Raw genomic sequence first — 17,552 nt, 5'->3', positions numbered from 1 at the left:
GGGAAAAAACTCTTTCCTCTCCTGCTACCGAAAAGTGAAGCAGTAGCTGCTGGCAAGTGAAAGGCAGGCCAAGTTGTTGTTATTTTTTTTATGCTCCAATATCATCAATAATATTCTGGAGACAAAACTAAACAAACAATTTTTTGTAATAAACAAATAGAACGTGATCCAAAACATTCTCCTCAAATCTCATCAGTTTTACAGTGTCACAAGTGAAAAACAGAAATAAAAATCTGTATCAATAGAGAAAATTCACAGTACAGAGGAGGTTTAAGTGGATGGAAAAGAACATTTTTTGAATTTGTATTTTTTATATATATAAATACTCTTGCTTCAGTTTAATGGTTCTTTTCTATACATTAGAAACAACACTAGATAGATTGCTCTGCAGTATTTCAGCACTCCGAAAAACAGATTTAAATGGGACAGATCGTTGCGCGCAGGGCGGTGCACACTGTGCTCCATCCTCCCTGTGCCACAGCAGGGGTCTGCAAGCCATTTGAGTAAAACGTCACTTTGTTCTCTCTCATCCAAACAAAATTAAGTTGGCATTACTTTTACCGCTGCAGCATTTGGTACGCCTTGCAGGAAACTTGCCAGGTACGTATTGGAGCCAGAGGTGCAGATGTCCTTAAGGAAAGAGTAACATGCAGACACAATAAAGCTTTGTCAAGGTAAGTAATAGCTACTAACTCCCTCCCTCCTGCAGCGGCTTTAACTCCCGTGGCCGGCAACTCTGTGGATTCAAAGGGCTGAACCCTGTACGCAGCAGGTTAACTGGCTCTTGCACAATACCTCCACTGCCTTCCACGTGCATAACATTTCTTCAGGACTAGGCAGATTTGTCTTCTCTTATCCAGCACCACTATATTTCTCTGTTAGGAAACGTCCGCTTCCCACCGCCACTTACGACAAGAACCCGCACGCCTCTCCCAGCCTAAGGACAGGCCAGCTAAACGTGACGCAAAAGCACCTCCCAAACATTCCTCCTTCTTTATGAGGAACGTAGGCAATAAACCTTCAGGACAATCCCAGGATTCCTTCTGGAGAGTGGAAGGGAGTACTCGTATAGATGCACATAAAATTTGCTGGACAAGTTAAGACTTAAATGTGTAAGGAGACAGGAAATGAGAGGGGAAAAAAAGGAAGTCGGACTGAAAAAAGGCAGCTATAGGCATCGTAACCAACACAGAAACCAACAGGTTGTGTGTATCCCACATCTAGATATCAAAACCACTGCCAAAAACCCCCACAAACCCCTTTCCAAGCAAAAATTGACTTGCCAGTTTTAAGATAGCACTAAAATAAGATATCACTAAATCACAGAATCATACGGGGTCGGAAGGGACCTCTGGAGATCATCTAGTCCAACCCCCCTGCCAAAGCCAGATCCACCTAGAGCAGGTTGCACAGGAACGTGTCCAGGCGGGGTTTGAATGTCTCCAGAGAAGGAGACTCCACCACCTCCCTGGGCAGCCTCTTCCAGGGCTCTGCCACCCTCAAAGTGAAGAAGTTCCTCTTCATGTTTAAGTGGAACTTCTTACGTTCAAGTTTGTGCCCATTTCCTCTTGTGCTGTCACCGGGCACCACTGAAAAAAGACCGGCCCCATCCTCTTGACACCCTCCCTTTGAGTATTTATAGGCATTGATCAGATTCCCCCTTAGCCTTCTCTTCTCCAGACTAAAAAGACCCAGGTCCCTCAGCCTCTCCTCATAAGAGAGATGCTCCAGGCCCCTCATCATGTTTGTAGCCCTCTGCTGTACCCTCTCCAGCAGTTCCCTGTCCTTAATAAAAATAAAACAAGATAAAATAAAATAACATTTTAAAATAAAATGTTATTTTAAAAATAAAATAACATAAAATAAATGGGTGCACCATTGATTCTACTGGGTTTGGATTCATTTATCTACTCTGCTTTTCTGCAGCTTTCAATCTTCTCAGGAGAAACACCAAATTCTTGGAGTCACTTTTTCTCCTGCAAATCAATGGTCATGGCAAAACACTTCTGTTCTTTTATACCATGTAAAATATCCTCCCAGAAAGAGGGAGACAAGTAATATGCTGCACTGAGGTAGTTTCTGGGAAGGGCACTGCAGCGGAGCCAGCAGAAAGGGACTGCACTCATTCTGTTTAATATCTGGGGCACTGGCCACCCTGGTCACGCTGGTGGCAATCCTTCCTTAGTGCAGAGGAAAACCAAGCTGTCCCAGGAGGAGAATGGGAGCAGCAAAGCCTGTTGAAGACACAGTCCAAGCTCTGAAATAAACCTCTCAGTGACAACTGTGAAGAGACAGTTCTCTCATCCATCTGCTACAACTGGAACAGCTCTGTCCGTACGTTACTTACTAGGAATGTTTTGTGATGATTTTATTTTTTAAAATTTATTTTGGACAACGTCAAATAACATATTTATCCATTAGCATCCCTTCATTATCTTCAGTGATAATGCCATTTCAAAAATTAGTTTTGCTTCAGCAATCTAATCAATCTCTGGGTTTTTGCAGAAGCCTTTTTTTTTTTTTTGCCTTTCAGTCATTTCTATTGTATCACTTAATTAACTACTAAATTTGGATTTATTTCAGGGAAATATATAGGTATCTTCTATAAAGATCTACACTTGAGGCTGTCACATTCTATGCTCCCTTTACAGCCCTGGGAAAGATATAGACACTTTTAGACTGTAGCTCACCAACCCTGTGCCTGTTTTGAAGATTTGGTAAATCATACCCCACAGTCTATAGAGCACACCAGCTCTCCACTGACTGCAGGAGTCCATCCCATCATCGACATGTAGTTTGATGATCCACCTCCTTGTGTTACATCCTCTTTGCCCTGCTCCCCCTCGTGACAGCAAGAAGAGATACTTGAGACCAACTTCAGGCTTCATTTAGGTAAACAAGAAAGGCAAAGAACTGTGTGCAGTTGGCGTAAAATAAACACTCATACTCTGCTAAAAATGTTCCAGACTGAACTCAACATCTACAAGGAGCTAAGGAAAACAGCAACACAGATTTCCTTACAAAGATTCCTCGGAACTGGGAGATCCTGTTGCAGCTCCCAAACACTACTTGGACTGCTTTTTTCAGAGTATATTTAAACAGGACAAAATATCACAAACCAAAAATATCTTGATCTAGGGTTTCCACCTTCATATTGTTTACTGGCACTGAAAAACTCCCATGATCAATTAATATTTCACACCTATGTTCAATGAAATGTAATAAGGGTCTGACCTTATCAAATCCACAGCCTATCACAAAACCTGCTAACATAACCACAGCGGGACAAAGCAGAAGAATTTTGCAAAGATGTGTACTTGTGTCAGTACAGAAGGTGTGTACTGATACAACCAATGCAACAGCAACGGAGCCATTAAATGTTTTGAGATGGAGGAATGTGGAAGACAAGCAAGGCAAAGAAGGAGGTCTGGTGCCTGCTTACGGCAAAACTATAAAAGCTCTGCAATCAAACCTCCCAAATTGCAGAACCTCTCCAAAAAAGATGGCAAAGTCTGCATTTGCAAAACCATGACTTAAATCAGCAGTCAATGTTACGCTCTGGGCACCCTTCATGCTCTCCAGGTTGTTGTCAACCAGAAGCACATCAAAACACACTCTCCTTCCACAAAAGCACAGCTTCAGTAGCACCGTTCTGCAGCCAAAGACCACACCGGGCTCAGGATATCCTTCTCTGCATTTTTTGTTGCCTCTGTTGGCCAGATTGAACTGTTCTCCAAGCACTCACATAGGTCTGGGATCCACTTCAGTCTCTCCCTTTGAGAGAGACGTGGGCACAGGTCATGGGAGCCTACTGCACCGCTCCATCCTCTACTGGCTTTCCAGCATCAGTGCGATGGGGACAAATGCTGCCAGGGATTTCCCCTCCAACCCATGCCACACTGGGATGTGGGAGGAAAACATCTGAGTTAATACTGCCTCACAGAGCACTATTTTAAGCAGGTAAAACCCAAAATAGGGTTTTGATGCTTTCTCCCAAATGTTGCCACTGTAGGCACTTCATCAGACTCCACCTCCTCCTCCAGCTTTAATCACTTGATGGCATTATAGTGAGAAAACTAATGCAAACTACTATACGTGGAAACGAGTAAGAAATGAAAAAATATTTTTCTGCCAAGATCAAAACAATAGCAACCAAATATTTTTCATTGTGCCAGCAGAGACTTTTGCTGTTTCTCAGGCTACAGTATCACTCTTTGATTTGACAATTCACCCTCCCCAAAAATTACTTGAACATTAACATCAGCAAGTCCTCCAGTCTTTTAAAAGCTGAAAAGCACATACCTGGCGTACGAAACTGTTAGAGGTAGTGTCAGAAGATGTACTCCCATCTGATCCTTTAAATCGGTTTTTTCTTCTTGCCCCTTTACCATAAGACTGTAAAAAAAAGAAAAAATATTATTAGAAGAACAGCACTAGTTTGTGTTGCACAAAAAGCTTTCGGTGCAAGCATCACCAATGTCTCCTAAGCTAGCAGGGACTCAGATGATCGGCTTCGTGCCAATTAATAAGCATATATTTGGTAAGTAACTGATGTTAGTTACGTGTGCAAGTGCTCACCAACACAACTAGGCTTGGCCAATTGAGCCCTGAATGTTTTGGGGTGTTTTTTTTTCCACATTCAGGTTTGGAGAAGCATTTATAGACTTGTGTAGTTGTAGTATTATTCACGCAAGTCACAATGACTGGAAAGTACGGTTTGTTTTGCAGCTAGTTTAAATAAACAAGCTAGGAAAGCAGATTGCAGAGCAGACCCCAGTACATCACAGCTATGAGCCAAGGCAGCTGAGGGAACACTAGACAGCAAGAAGTAACCAACAACGTGTTGATTCAGATATAATCTTACATCTGAGGAAGAACTCATCATAATTTTTTTTTTTAAAAGAGTTGACGTAAGTGAAAGCAGTATAACAATAAAAAAAGGACTAAACATGTAACTGGAAATGGGATAACGTACAACTAAAAAGCAAGGTATCATTTCTATCTATCAGGAAAACAAAAAGACATCAGGAGAAAGCAATAGTTCACTGAAGAAAAGATTATTAAACCGTGGTTTAGAAACACAGCAAATGGCTCAACCCCCCTCCCCCCAAAAGCTGTTTGTTCTGTGCGATGAATACGGACCATCGATAAACATAATTTTAAAAATTTCACAAAACATGAAAGAGTTTAAAACTATGCAATTTGCAATGACTTATTTTTGTGGTGACTGTAAATCGTGCTGTGACACCACCTCAAACCCTTCCCAGGGCATCTCCCCCAGGTATAGCAAAATCTCAGATTTGCTCCGCACGACTACATTCAGAAACAGCCCTTCCTATGTAGTCGCATTGCTTAAATTCATCTAAACTTACATCAAAATTATGTCTTGACTACTTCAAACATTATTTTCCCAGACGTTGATAAACGCAATTTTTTTCCTCACTCATCCTGCTGCTGTAAAGGTCATTTTACTAATCCATCTCTCTGGATCACGTATCCTGTCTTTAAATACCTCCCACAGTTCCCTGAAATAAACAGGGTCTTTGTCTTCTCTTTCAAGGTCTGCCTTGGCCTATTCCCAATCTTAGCTCTCATTTTGCATTCAGCACTGAACTTTCGAGTTCTACAATAACTCAGGGAAAAAAAAAAAACAAAAAACCAACACAAAACCAAACACCAGCCTCCATCACCTACATGCTAAATTTTCAGAGAGTAATTTCATATCCTCCTCCATACTATCTCACAATCCTTCTCCCAAGAATAAAAATTCCCTTACAGAAATATCATTGTTCTCCTTAAAATATACAGAAAAAAAAAAAAAAACACCACACCAGCCCTCTTGATAAGAAAGTACTAGTGTGCTGGTATCTCAAAACATTACACTAATAGATTATATGATTTATCCACTATTATTTCCTAGAATTCCAAGTCCATGCATCTGCATCCTGCTATCGTTTTTGGCCCTAAACTGTTGTCGATCCTGGGTTTGAGCACGATGAGAAAATTATGATCGGCTTACTGGAGAAGGTGGCTGTGCATAGAATCATAGAATCATTCAGGTTGGAAAAGACCCTTGGGATCATCGAGTCCAACCATCAACCCCACTCTACAAAGTTCTCCCCTACACTGTATCCCCCAACACCACATCTAAACGACTCTTAAGCACATTCAGGGATGGTGACTCAACCAGCTCCCTGGGCAGCCTGTTCCAATGCCCGACCACTCTTACCGTGAAGAATTTCTTCCTAATGTTCAGTCTAAACCTACCCTGTTGGAGCTTGAAGCCATTCCCTCTCGTTCTGTCATTAATTACCTGTGCGAAGAAACCAGCACCAACCTCTCTACAGTGTCCTTTCAAGTAGTTGTAGAGAATGATGAGGTCTCCCCTCAGCCTCCTCTTCCTCAAACTAACCAGCCCCAGCTCCTTCAATCACTCTTCATAAGATTTATTCTCCAGGCCCTTCACCAGCTTCGTTGCCCTCCTCTGCACCCACTCCAGCACCTCGATATCTCTCTTGTATTGAGGTGCCCAAAACTGGACACAATACTCCAGGTGTGGCCTCACCAGTGCTGAGTACAGGGGGACAATCACCTCCCTACTTCTGCTGGTCACACTCTTTCTAGTACAAGAATTGTGTACAATTGCATGTGTCACAACACAGCACTCCTGACAGCCTGGCCCTGACACAGCAAACCCTGGTGGAAAAATCTGCTTGGGTGCATAAAGTGTGTCCTTCTCCAGGCTCGGGCAACCTTCAGAGCCCCATGCTGAACTCTGGGGCTTCATCCTATCGGTTCTCATGGTAGGGAAGGGTGGGCTCCAGCACTGGCTCAGAGGCATGCTTAAAAATCTCATACTGCCAGATTTTTGAGATCACGACTTCAACATCTGAGCTGCAGCCCTTAGCAGTAACACTTACGGTAAATACGATCGAATATTTTGCCGTCTAAGAGTAATTGAGAAAGACAGCAGATAACCACTACTAACTTCAGATAATTTGTCAAATTGACAAACCCAGGTAACTTGCCACCACGAGATGCACAAGAACAATCTCGGGGTGTTTGTGGACTGGTTAGTGTTGTCTCCAGGGAAGTTCAGACCACCGGTTGAAATCTAGTATTATACCAGTCTTTTAGAAAGAACGACTCAAGTAACAATAGATCCCTCAGCCTGAGGCCGACTCTTAGCAAAGATAATTTAATATCTGTTATGTCACTGAACTAACAAGTTACAAGAAAAGCAATTATTTTCCCCAAAAATACAGATTTATGGGAAAGGTATTTTGCCAAATTCATATGAAGATTTTTACAAAACTGTGAAAAAGCCACGTAATAAGTTTCTGAAAGGCACATGAACTGATACTACACACGTTGGTTAGAGCAGAACTGTGCTCTACATATCACTGCGCTACATATTATGGGGAAGAAAATATGACTTTCTGACGAGTCTAGAACTGTAACTGTCACAAAATGTAAAATGAAAATTGAATGAGGAATGACTTTATCTGGTTGTATTTCTAAAATGGAACTTTGATAATAGAAGAACTTTTTGACAATAGAAAGGTCTGATAGACCTAGAAGAATGAAAAATAGATCAGAACCGCTGTTACCAGCAAATTATTCAAAACATTTTCCAGGTGCTGTTAGAATAGGCAGTTCTACAAGAGCCATCTTTTTCCACCTGTTATAATATAATATTCCACATATTATATTATATTATGGGACATAAAATACATGAAGAGTTTCTTTGGCATCAGTAGTCTTCAAATAAAACAACATCTTTACATCAAATTTAACTCTTAAAAATAGTTCTTACTGAGGTAACTGACTGTAGTTCCCTGCCAACATTCTGACGCTCTTTTCTCCATTTTTTGTGGGAGAATATGGAAATATACTTATAAAAAAATAAAGAAATCAGAACATTCACATAGCAGCTCAAGAATATAAAGCATCTACATAAAGACCACACTATCTAGGCAATTTCATAAATAATGTACAGCATAGTATTTTGTAATCCCCAAGGATATACTAGAAAAAATGTACACATATTCTCTTTCACAGTCATAGTTTTGTATTTGTAGCCAGTTTCTACAATTTTTATTTTATTCACAGAATCATAGTGTTCAGTTTTGTAACACAAAAGAGTACTACCAAGGCAGAAGAGGGGCTGTGTCTGGAGTGATGAGGATAAAACAAACAAGAGCAGAATAAAAACACATTACAAGCACAGATGAAACGCATACTTCTCTACCTGCATAGCAACACCTAAAAGCATTGATTTTGGGCAATATCACACGGCAAATCCGGCTCAAACTGAAACTTACCTTGATTTTTCAGGGTTTGGTGTTTGTTTTTTTTTTGTTTTGGGTTTTTTTTGGTGTATAGCAGCATGCGCATTTTTGTTCTAGTATTATATAAATGAAAACTATTCAGGAGCACAAGCTAAATACTAACTTTAAACACAAAAAACTCAGTTGACATGATGGCAGGCCAAGGCTACACAGAGTAGGAGAAGTCGGTTTTACAGCTGCTTCTGCACACAGACCAACTCTGAATCAGAGCAAAAGGGGGACAATTTTGGCATGTGGGAAAAGTGGGATTTGATGACTCTTCTCATTATTTTAAAGGATGCTAATCTGGGATTGCATTTGTCTTCCAGGCCTTTCAAGTTTATTCCCACAGTCAGAAATGCCTGAAACTTTCTTCTAAAAATGAAATGCCTGAAACTTTCTTCTAAAAATGAGATGTCTTCCATAAGCAAAACAGATTGTTACATACTTTTAAAAAACAATTATATATCTCTGTCATGTGAAGAATTATGAATACTCATCCTGTCGTATTCATTATGTTTTGCTTCTTTGAGTGTATTTTTTCCTTAAGAGCTTAATGCGAGAACAAGACCTTTGTACAAAAAAAATAAAAATCTATCAGTTACTTTCAGTTCTGGAAAACAAAAAAGAAATTTTTTTCACAATGAATTCAATATGTTACTGTGATTTTCATATTAAAACTAGCTGCCTTATCTGTGTTCTGTGCAGCAGTTGGCTGCAATTAGGTAGCTAAAAATAAAGGGCTGAATCACAATGTGCGGACATTGGCCAGTAAAAGCAGCAACACGGGGCAGTCTCTCTCAACCTAGATGGCAGCTCGACCTAACAGAACCACCACAGGGGACCAAAAGTCTCTGCACCCCAGTATGCAGTGCCCAATGGTAACAATCTCAAAACCCAGTATAACCAGCTGCCTCTGGTGTACCTTCATTTGCCCCAGGTAATTTTAATAAAACCGACTCTGGCACCGCAAACAAGCCTGTTTATATAAAAAGTTTGCTGACAGGAACTGGATTCTCACTGGATTTCAGCAGAACATCTAACACAAATAAAGTTATGTATACATGTAAGTGTTTACAAGATCAAAACTGTAGCTTGGTTTATTAGTCAGATGTGTGAAGTTCTTTGAAAATTGGCTGAGTTGCCAGAGACGAGAAACACAACACACGCACTTGTGTTCTACAGCTTCTTAAAATACCCGGCAAACAATGCGAAACCTTAAAAAAAACCCAAAGAAAGCCCTACCAAAGTAATCTCTCAAAAAATATTTCATCAACAAAGTCTTAATAAAGCAAAGAAAAACTCTGCTTTCCAACTCTGACGTGAAAGTACATTGTGCAACTGTTATTCAGCCTATGAAATAAAATATGAGAATCATATGAAGCATGAGAGGCATACGCAGCCGTTTCCTGATAATTAACAGTATCATATACAATTACACATTATTGCAAACAGATGAGATCAACGTTGCTCAGTAAAACCCTTTAATTTTAATGACGTTTTGCCTCAACATATAAAAAGCATGCACCCGTAAGATTTAATCCTCTAACACACGACAAGCAGAAGGGCTGGCTTATCCCTGTAGGCAAAATACTATCATCTGGAAGAGGGAATATATGACGTTATAAATAATCAACTAACTACAACCAGGGCACTGATCTTCAGTAAAAGTCTTACAATGCCCTTCACCAGTAACCACTCCAATGGTATTTTACATCAAAGCAGAGAAAAGCAGTATACACAGGGTTATGTCTGAACCTTTATTAATTATAATGGTTAAAGTAGCACCAGTCACCGAGACTGATATCATGGTTAGTGGCAAACAAACTCCTAAAAACCGTCCTACTGGTCTCATTCAAAGAATAAAGGAAAGGTGCAGAAGAAGACTTAGGCACTGATGTGGAGGAAGCTCTCAAAACAGAAATAACGACTCAAGAAAGAAACTGGAGATAACAAAAACAGGAAATAAAAATTGAGAGCCGGAATGAGGCTTCACCATCTCATATAAACAAATGATCGATTACAAAGATCAAAAAAACACCCAAAAGTAAAAGGACATGAGCGACCCCCTGAAGGGTTAGAGAATAGCTAGGAAGGTCAGAAATGAAGAAGAGTGCACTAAGCATTTTTCCCTCCCATGCAAAAACTTCAAAGGGTGTTTTTGTCCCAGGCAAAGAACAGCATGCCAGTACAGCACAGAACACAAACATCCAGCTCCATCCACCACTTAGAAAAACAAATAATTGCCACTTTAATCAATTCCTTACAACAAGGCAACAGAATGTTCCTGTTGGTCAGCCCACCTGAGCCCTCTCTGGTCAATTCCCAGGCTTGCCACCACTCAGAAACGATACCCTACTGGGTGGTGTAGCCTCCAGCATGGGCTGTGTAACTGTAAACCCCCACACCTGCACTCAAACAACACAAACTGAGCATCTTTGGAAATAAGGGACCAGCTACAGAAAGAGATATGAGTATTTCTGATCTTTACACCACAAATCACACTAATCTCGTAACTGAGGGATGGTCAGCCTTCTGACAGCACAGCCAAGGGCTGGAAGACATATGTGGACCTTGATGACAAGCTTCCCAGCGCTCCACAGCTCCATTCCACGATGGGAATGGGGGCAACGGGGCAATACTGGACACAGCAATATATCCAAGCTTGCTGATGTCTCAGGACCAGGGGTTCAGGTCACCCTATACAATCAGTGCCAGTGCAGCCCTGTTGACAGGCTCTCAGCCCTGTGACATACCTTCAGTGAAGAAGCTGACTGAGGAGCACTGAATCATGTCCCCATAGCAGAGAACAAGCCCAAGGTTAGGTCTCACAACCTGGATTTCTTCAAACAAACACCATTTACTACCAGGACACAATTTGGAAAAGACAAGACTTCCCTTCAGGAATCCTATCAAAGTGAGGATCTTCATAAACAGTCATCAAGTTCACACAAGCTACAATGATGAGTCTGCTAACTCCATTTCACAGTCCTTTTATAAAATCTTCCACCTACACACACACACAAAAAAAAAAAACCCATCCAAAACAAAGACAAAAACCCCACAAATAATTTATCTATCCAAACTTGCATACATAATCCAAATTATCCAAATCTGTATTTGACACATGCTCCATTTTCCCCCATAGAAAAAGAAAAAACATTTCTGCTGAGAAATCTGTAACAGGGTTAAATCTTTGTTGCTCTCTTCTGTTGGCCTGCGATAAAGCCTTGACAGTACTGCAGCTAGAAATAGCCCAATTCTCACCAGTTCCTACACTTCTAAACCATACCCCGGTGCTCTCGCCCTGGCCTCAGACCAGGTCACCTGGCAGTTTCCACTCGCCAGACAAGAAGTAGGGGACTTGGCCCGCTCTCCTCCTCCCCAACGGCCTGGGAACCCACCTCGGTGCAAATCTGCTGTACACCTCCCCGTAACGCCGGTGATGAAGATGTCTGCCTGCAACTGCGCAAAACAGGAGCACCCAACAGCAGTAGGTGTTGAAGCTCCTGCCCAAACCCCACCGTGCCTCCTGCAGCCCTTTAAGATTGGATTTCTGTTGTACATTTCATTTCCTTGTACACAAGCAAACAGAAAAAGAGAATCTGACTCTATGACAGAAAGATATTTGAAGGGAGCAACAGCCAGCTATGGGGAAGCTTCCCTCTGCTAAAGGTCTGGTGCCCTGCCGACAGAGACTATGGGCAGGAAGAGATGTAGAGGGCAGGAAGGCTGATTTTGGTTGCTTTGTGTTATTTTGAATCTCTTTTATCACAGCACAGAAAAGATCTGAGTAAAAGAAGCAGAAGAAAAGTAATTCAGACTCCAGATAAGTCAGCCTTGGAAGAGTACAGGATCTTTTCATCTGTAACAGTTTGTAATTATAAACCTTGAGACAAAGCAAGACAGAACCAGAAGACGGTTACAAGATACTCAAGTAAGTTCAGACTAAAACTGCTGAATTGTTTCAGAGGGATTTTACACTCTAGGAAAATGTAAAATACAATGATTACAGACCATATATGCTGATGAAGTGTAATACTCAAGTGGCAGATAAATGTCTCTGGATGAGATGAGCACACATCACCTATTACTGATAGAGTTCAGGGCAATGAAAAATAAACCCTGAAGTGCAGAGAAGAACCACCACAAAAGTAACAGCTGAAACTGGAAAGGCTTTCTTTAATGAAGGACTATCAAAACTTATTTTTGTCAGTAAGGAGTACAACACTGAAAGGAGGTTACCACATCGGGAGTGAAAATACTACCTCTTGCCGAGAACCACGAGAAAGTCCAATGAATGGAGTTTGATTTCATCTCTTCTTCATTTGTATATACTCCATTGAGCTGCTGCCACATTGGATCTGGCTCCTAGGGATGCTGCCAGCAGAGTAAAACCTTCCATGCCTCTACAATGAATGGTTATTGTTATTATTTAAGTAAGAAAAAAAGCGATATAAATTTTGTTTGTTTATCGCTTACAAAGTATTCTTGCAAACCAGTACCGGGAAATATGCTGTTGCAAAATGTTTATTTGAAGAATAGGTAAACACGGTATGAATTGTGATAAATCAGCTCAGCTGAAAGAGAGCAGCAGAGGGCAGTGTGATTAATCTTCTGAGAATAAATCTCTGGCTGTTCTTTCCATTCCTCATTACCATGAGACAGGCAGTGAGGGGATGGTGCTATGCTGTGGAGATAGCTGGAGATCCAGGAAGGACAACAGTCCTTGGCCAGGGCCAAATAACTAAGCTGATATTCTACAGTCAACACGTGCACGTTACTCTAAAATTCATGTTAACATCAATTGCAGTCAGTCAATACAGAAGGAGAACTGAACGAGCCTGTCCCTAAGCCCATGCCTGCAGCTTACCTTCAGCAACGCAATAGAACCAGCTGGAGCCAAGTGCTCCTGAGGTGATGGAGCTTTTAGACTTGGAAGGGGGAAGTACATACCAGTATCAGGGCACAGGGGAAATCTAAATGCAAGGGAAACAGCTGAAGAAAACAATCAAGAAGAGAACTGTCTTCATTTAAAATGTGTCTGGATGTTGGGACCTGCACTGACAGATGATACATAAGATGGCAAGAACAGGAGGAAAATAATAATCGGAACAGGGGAGAATTCATCCAGGGTAAGAGACTTTCTCCCTCCACAAGGTGCTCTGTAGTTGCTTGATACAAGGTTTCATTATATTTTCTTTGAAACATCTCATATAATTTACTGATCTGATTTGTTATGACACAACACAGGAAGCTTTATGATGAGAAAATAGCAATAGAAATTGAATCTAATGATTTCTGGGGACTGAGGGACTTTGAAGTAGGACCAGAAAAAAATGACATGAGAGGGAAGGAAAAGAGAAGAAGAGGGGCCGAGAGTTACCGTGAAAGGCATTAAGATGCTATGCTACAATATAAACAAATCAGCATAGCATCCGAGTTAATTAAAATCATTCAATTCAATATTCTACTAATTCAACTTCCTAGAATTAAGAGGTTCTTGAAATACAGAATTGTAAAGAGTACTGGAGTGGATTTTTTTAAAAAACTGATACTGGTCATCACGCACTGATGCATTTAAACAGAGTTTGCTTGTTCACCACTTCAGAAAATCAAATGCTGATCCCATTACAGAAGGACCACACCTACAACTACCACTTTGCACTGACATATACCTGGAGGTTGTGAATAACTCCATAGTGTAACTGTTAGCATGTTCATTCATCAGGATAAAATGGGACATCTGAAACTATATCACAACCCCTCCTGGACTAAGATCACAGTGAGTACCTAGAACTACGTTTTTACAGTGATATGGACCCAAAAGCCACAGAATTTTAGGTCATACAGAATAACTCAGCAATATCTTGTCCCCGTTGCAAAGAACTTCCCAGGGAGAGCACAGTGTAACTGTCACAATCAACACCTAAAGGGATTTTGTTTGTTGATTTCATTAGGAAAATGCATTATGAAAATAAGAAATAGAGGCCATCTAGGAATATTTCACGTATTTAACTACCTTTTAAGAGTAATTACATCAGGCTGTTAACTATATTCACTCCTCTGCCAAGTGGTGACAAGTATGGCCAAAAATCGACGGACAGACATGATCCAAGATATCGACCATGATGTACAGCCAGGTTAAAAGAAATCCTCAGCTTTGCAAAAGTAAAATTCTTGCATAAGAGAAATTTTGATGCTCGTTACAACTCTATAAAGGCTCTTCAACTGTATTTCACTAAAGCATAATTTCCAGAAGTAGCACTTCAGAGAGAATACTTTTAGGAGTGATATCACTCCATAAACTCAAATGTTGGGTAGGTGTTTTTTTTTCCTGATGCGTTACTTGACATGAAATGTTTCTAGGACTGATACTCAAGTACCTTAGTGAAAAAGATAGGGGTGGGCACAACTGAAGTACCTGTAGGCAATCTACTTGATGATTCACATGTTCCCATTAAGCCTCTCCTTCTCACCCTATGTTCTAACGCAGCAAGATCTTACAATATTGATTTTTTGGAAATCACGCTAATGGAGCAAAAAATTCAAATCAGAATAATTGCCTCTCAATGCAGTGCATGCTAAGGAATTAACTACCATTATTATTCAGACAAAGGTCTCTTTTGCTTCCATAATCTTATTTCCTCTACACCAAAGGTTTATGTATGAGTGGAATATGTATACGTGGAGAAGATATGATTCTTTTTTTGCCTAATGGCTTTGGTTCTGAAAACTGAAAAATATTCCCTGAACTAAAAAGCCACATTATCTTAAAAAGCGGATTTTTTTTGGCTGTGAGTGTTCAGAAACCCGTTCTAAAAAACACAATGCAAGTACTTTACCCGAAACATAGATAACACGGTGTTAGCAAACTATCCTTCCTCTCTAAACAGAGGTTCTTTATGCCTAGTTAAAAGGAGGGGTGCAAATCAATTTTATGATCAGTATTTGACATTTGCCCACAGCAGAGAGGCACCATATGATTTGACAGTTGCCGATGCTGTGCTTAGGGCTGAAAAGATATAAAAAGGGAGGGTTTGTAGGTCAGAAATTAGTTCCCTTGCCACTGCTTCTGGAGAAGCTGGCAGAGCATATGGCCCTGCTGAAATGTCTGTTCTACACTTGGAGGCTGCAGTCAAATTCACATCCAAAGAGACACTTTTTCTTTTTTAGCTTAACTTAGTCTCTGTTTCAGCGCCTGGATTTTGTTCTGCTGTCACTAGTCCCCAGTAAGTGAAGATCAATTAGCAAGTCTTTTGACAGACCGACAGCATTTTCCTCCTGTAATCGAGCACTTCTGTATGAAGCTGGACCACCTTCTCGAAGAAAATAAAGCATCAGAGATTGCTTTGGCAGCAGCGACAAAAACTGCCACCCCAAAAGGGAAAAAAACCTCTGTCCTAACAAGAGCAAGCATGTTTGTAATTTAAAACGCACGCAATCAGTTTTTACCACCCTTTTACTGCGTTTAAAAATAGCACCGTAAGTCTTTGTAGCCAACTATTGCAAACTCAAAAGACATTATGCAACATTCATATATTAAACAGGAAACACCTTTCAAAATATAGAGCCTTTACGAAGCGTGCAGACATCCATACCCCACCTCCCTCTTGTTCATCCATCCGCCTGACCGCAGCACACATGGACCAAGTTGGGAAAATTTGGGCGATGACTGTACAGCCCGCTCCCACACGGCAACTGAGCGGCTTAAACCTACAGCGCGCTCCACACCTTCAGCCTCCCCAAAAATCCTGCTCAACAACCAGGGCGAATCGCCTTCCCTCATCACCACAGGCTGCCGCCAGCCCGTGGAACGGCCGAGGAAGGTTTCAGCATCAAGCACCAGCTACAGATACAACAGGTTACCGGAGCAGGGAAAAACAGCCGTAACCTGCGAGTAATAAATACACGCACAGAAAAGCACCTTAATAGCAACGTATCATTCTATATCCACTCTCCAGCTAACCGCCGGAAAGGTTCCTTTCACTTACGCAGCTTCTGTGGCACAGAGCATCCCATTGTGCGCGTTAATTAAACGGCATTTGGGTGTAAGGGCGGGGGGGAGGGCAGGGGGTTCGGGCGCCTTAGGAGAGCCGCCAAACTTTTCTGCCGGCGGGGAGCCGAAGTTGAAGGACGGGGAGCTCCGGCAGCCCCGCCGCGCCCCCCCGCCCCTCCCCGCTGCTTCAGGGTGAAGCCCTCCGAGCCCCCCGCCCGGCTCCCCGCCGCAGCCCCAGGCCGCCGGCCCAGCCCTGCCGCCCCCGCGGTACCTGCGCCGCCGCCGCCGCGGGCAAGGGGTTGTCCAGCAGCTCCATCTGCACCTCCTGCGCCGGGCTGGGAGGCGATTTGGACATGTCGCTCTGGACCATTGGCGGAGGAGAGCGGGCGGGCGGCCGGGCGCCGAGCCCCTCGGCGGGGTAGAGCCGTGCCCAGCCGAGCCGAGCCCGAGGCGGCAGGGCCCCCCCCCCCTCAGCGCCCGGCCACGCCGGGGGAGGCGGCGGGCTGAGGCGGGCGGGCTGAGGCGGGCGGCGGCGCGGCCCTGCCCTGCCTGCTGCCGGCGGGGAGCGCGCAGCGCGGCACCGGGGGACGGGGCACCGCCGCTGCCGGGGGAGGGCAGGGGGCGGTGCGTGGGGGAAGAGGGAAAGTGACAACCAGCATCCCCCCCCCCGGCAGCTACTGGGCGGCGGGCGCGGGGGGAGGGTGAGGGCGGCGGCGGCCTGCCCGCCGCTGCGCGGCTGCGGTGGCGGGGGGGGGGGGGGGGCGCGAGGTAAAAAGTTGGGGCTGCGGGGGTGTCAGGCCCTGCTTTTCCCCGCCGCTGGGTCTGGCGGGGGGTGTGCGGCGGGCAGGGTGGGCCGCGGCCGGGAGGGGCTCGCTGCTGTCGCTAAGTTGTCGGCGAACGGACGCTTCCAGCCCGTCAGGCAGCTCCCCGGGTGGTGGAGCGGCCCTTCCCGGGGGCGGTCGGGGCAGGAGCGCGGGGAAAGGGGCGCCGTTGCCCCTCCGCCAGCCTCAGGTGCGCCCGGGAGGCGGGGGGCGCCCCGGCCTGTGGCATCGCGTGGCTCAAAGCCGCCCCGGCCCTGCGGGGTGATTGGTTTTAAGCCAACAGACCTGCACTTTCCGGAGGGAAGGTTCTATAGGTCCGTCTTCTTGGTACGGTGCCTTCCTGTCCTCCTTGGAGATCCCCGTGCAGGTGTCAACCAGGGACGAGTAATTCCCAGCTGGCGG

At 43.4% G+C, this 17,552-nt stretch overlaps 1 protein-coding gene across 2 annotated transcripts in view; it reads right to left on the bottom strand.

Moving 5' to 3' along the window:
- Positions 1-16,699, bottom strand: part of CACNB2 (calcium voltage-gated channel auxiliary subunit beta 2) — a 268,026-nt gene extending 251,327 nt beyond the window's left edge. For both annotated transcript variants that reach the window (XM_074157220.1, XM_074157221.1), the window contains exons 1-2: positions 16,601-16,699; positions 4,303-4,395 (exon numbers count right to left, since the gene is read on the bottom strand). In XM_074157220.1, coding sequence (XP_074013321.1) covers positions 4,303-4,395; positions 16,601-16,699 — 192 coding nt within the window. The remainder of the gene's footprint in view (positions 1-4,302; positions 4,396-16,600) is intronic.
- Positions 16,700-17,552: the final 853 nt, after the last annotated feature.

Source organism: Numenius arquata, chromosome 12, assembly GCF_964106895.1.
Source record: "Numenius arquata chromosome 12, bNumArq3.hap1.1, whole genome shotgun sequence".
Taxonomy (NCBI): domain Eukaryota; kingdom Metazoa; phylum Chordata; class Aves; order Charadriiformes; family Scolopacidae; genus Numenius; species Numenius arquata.
Note: the sequence above shows the minus strand (reverse complement) of the source record. Positions and strands in the feature narration are given on the sequence as shown.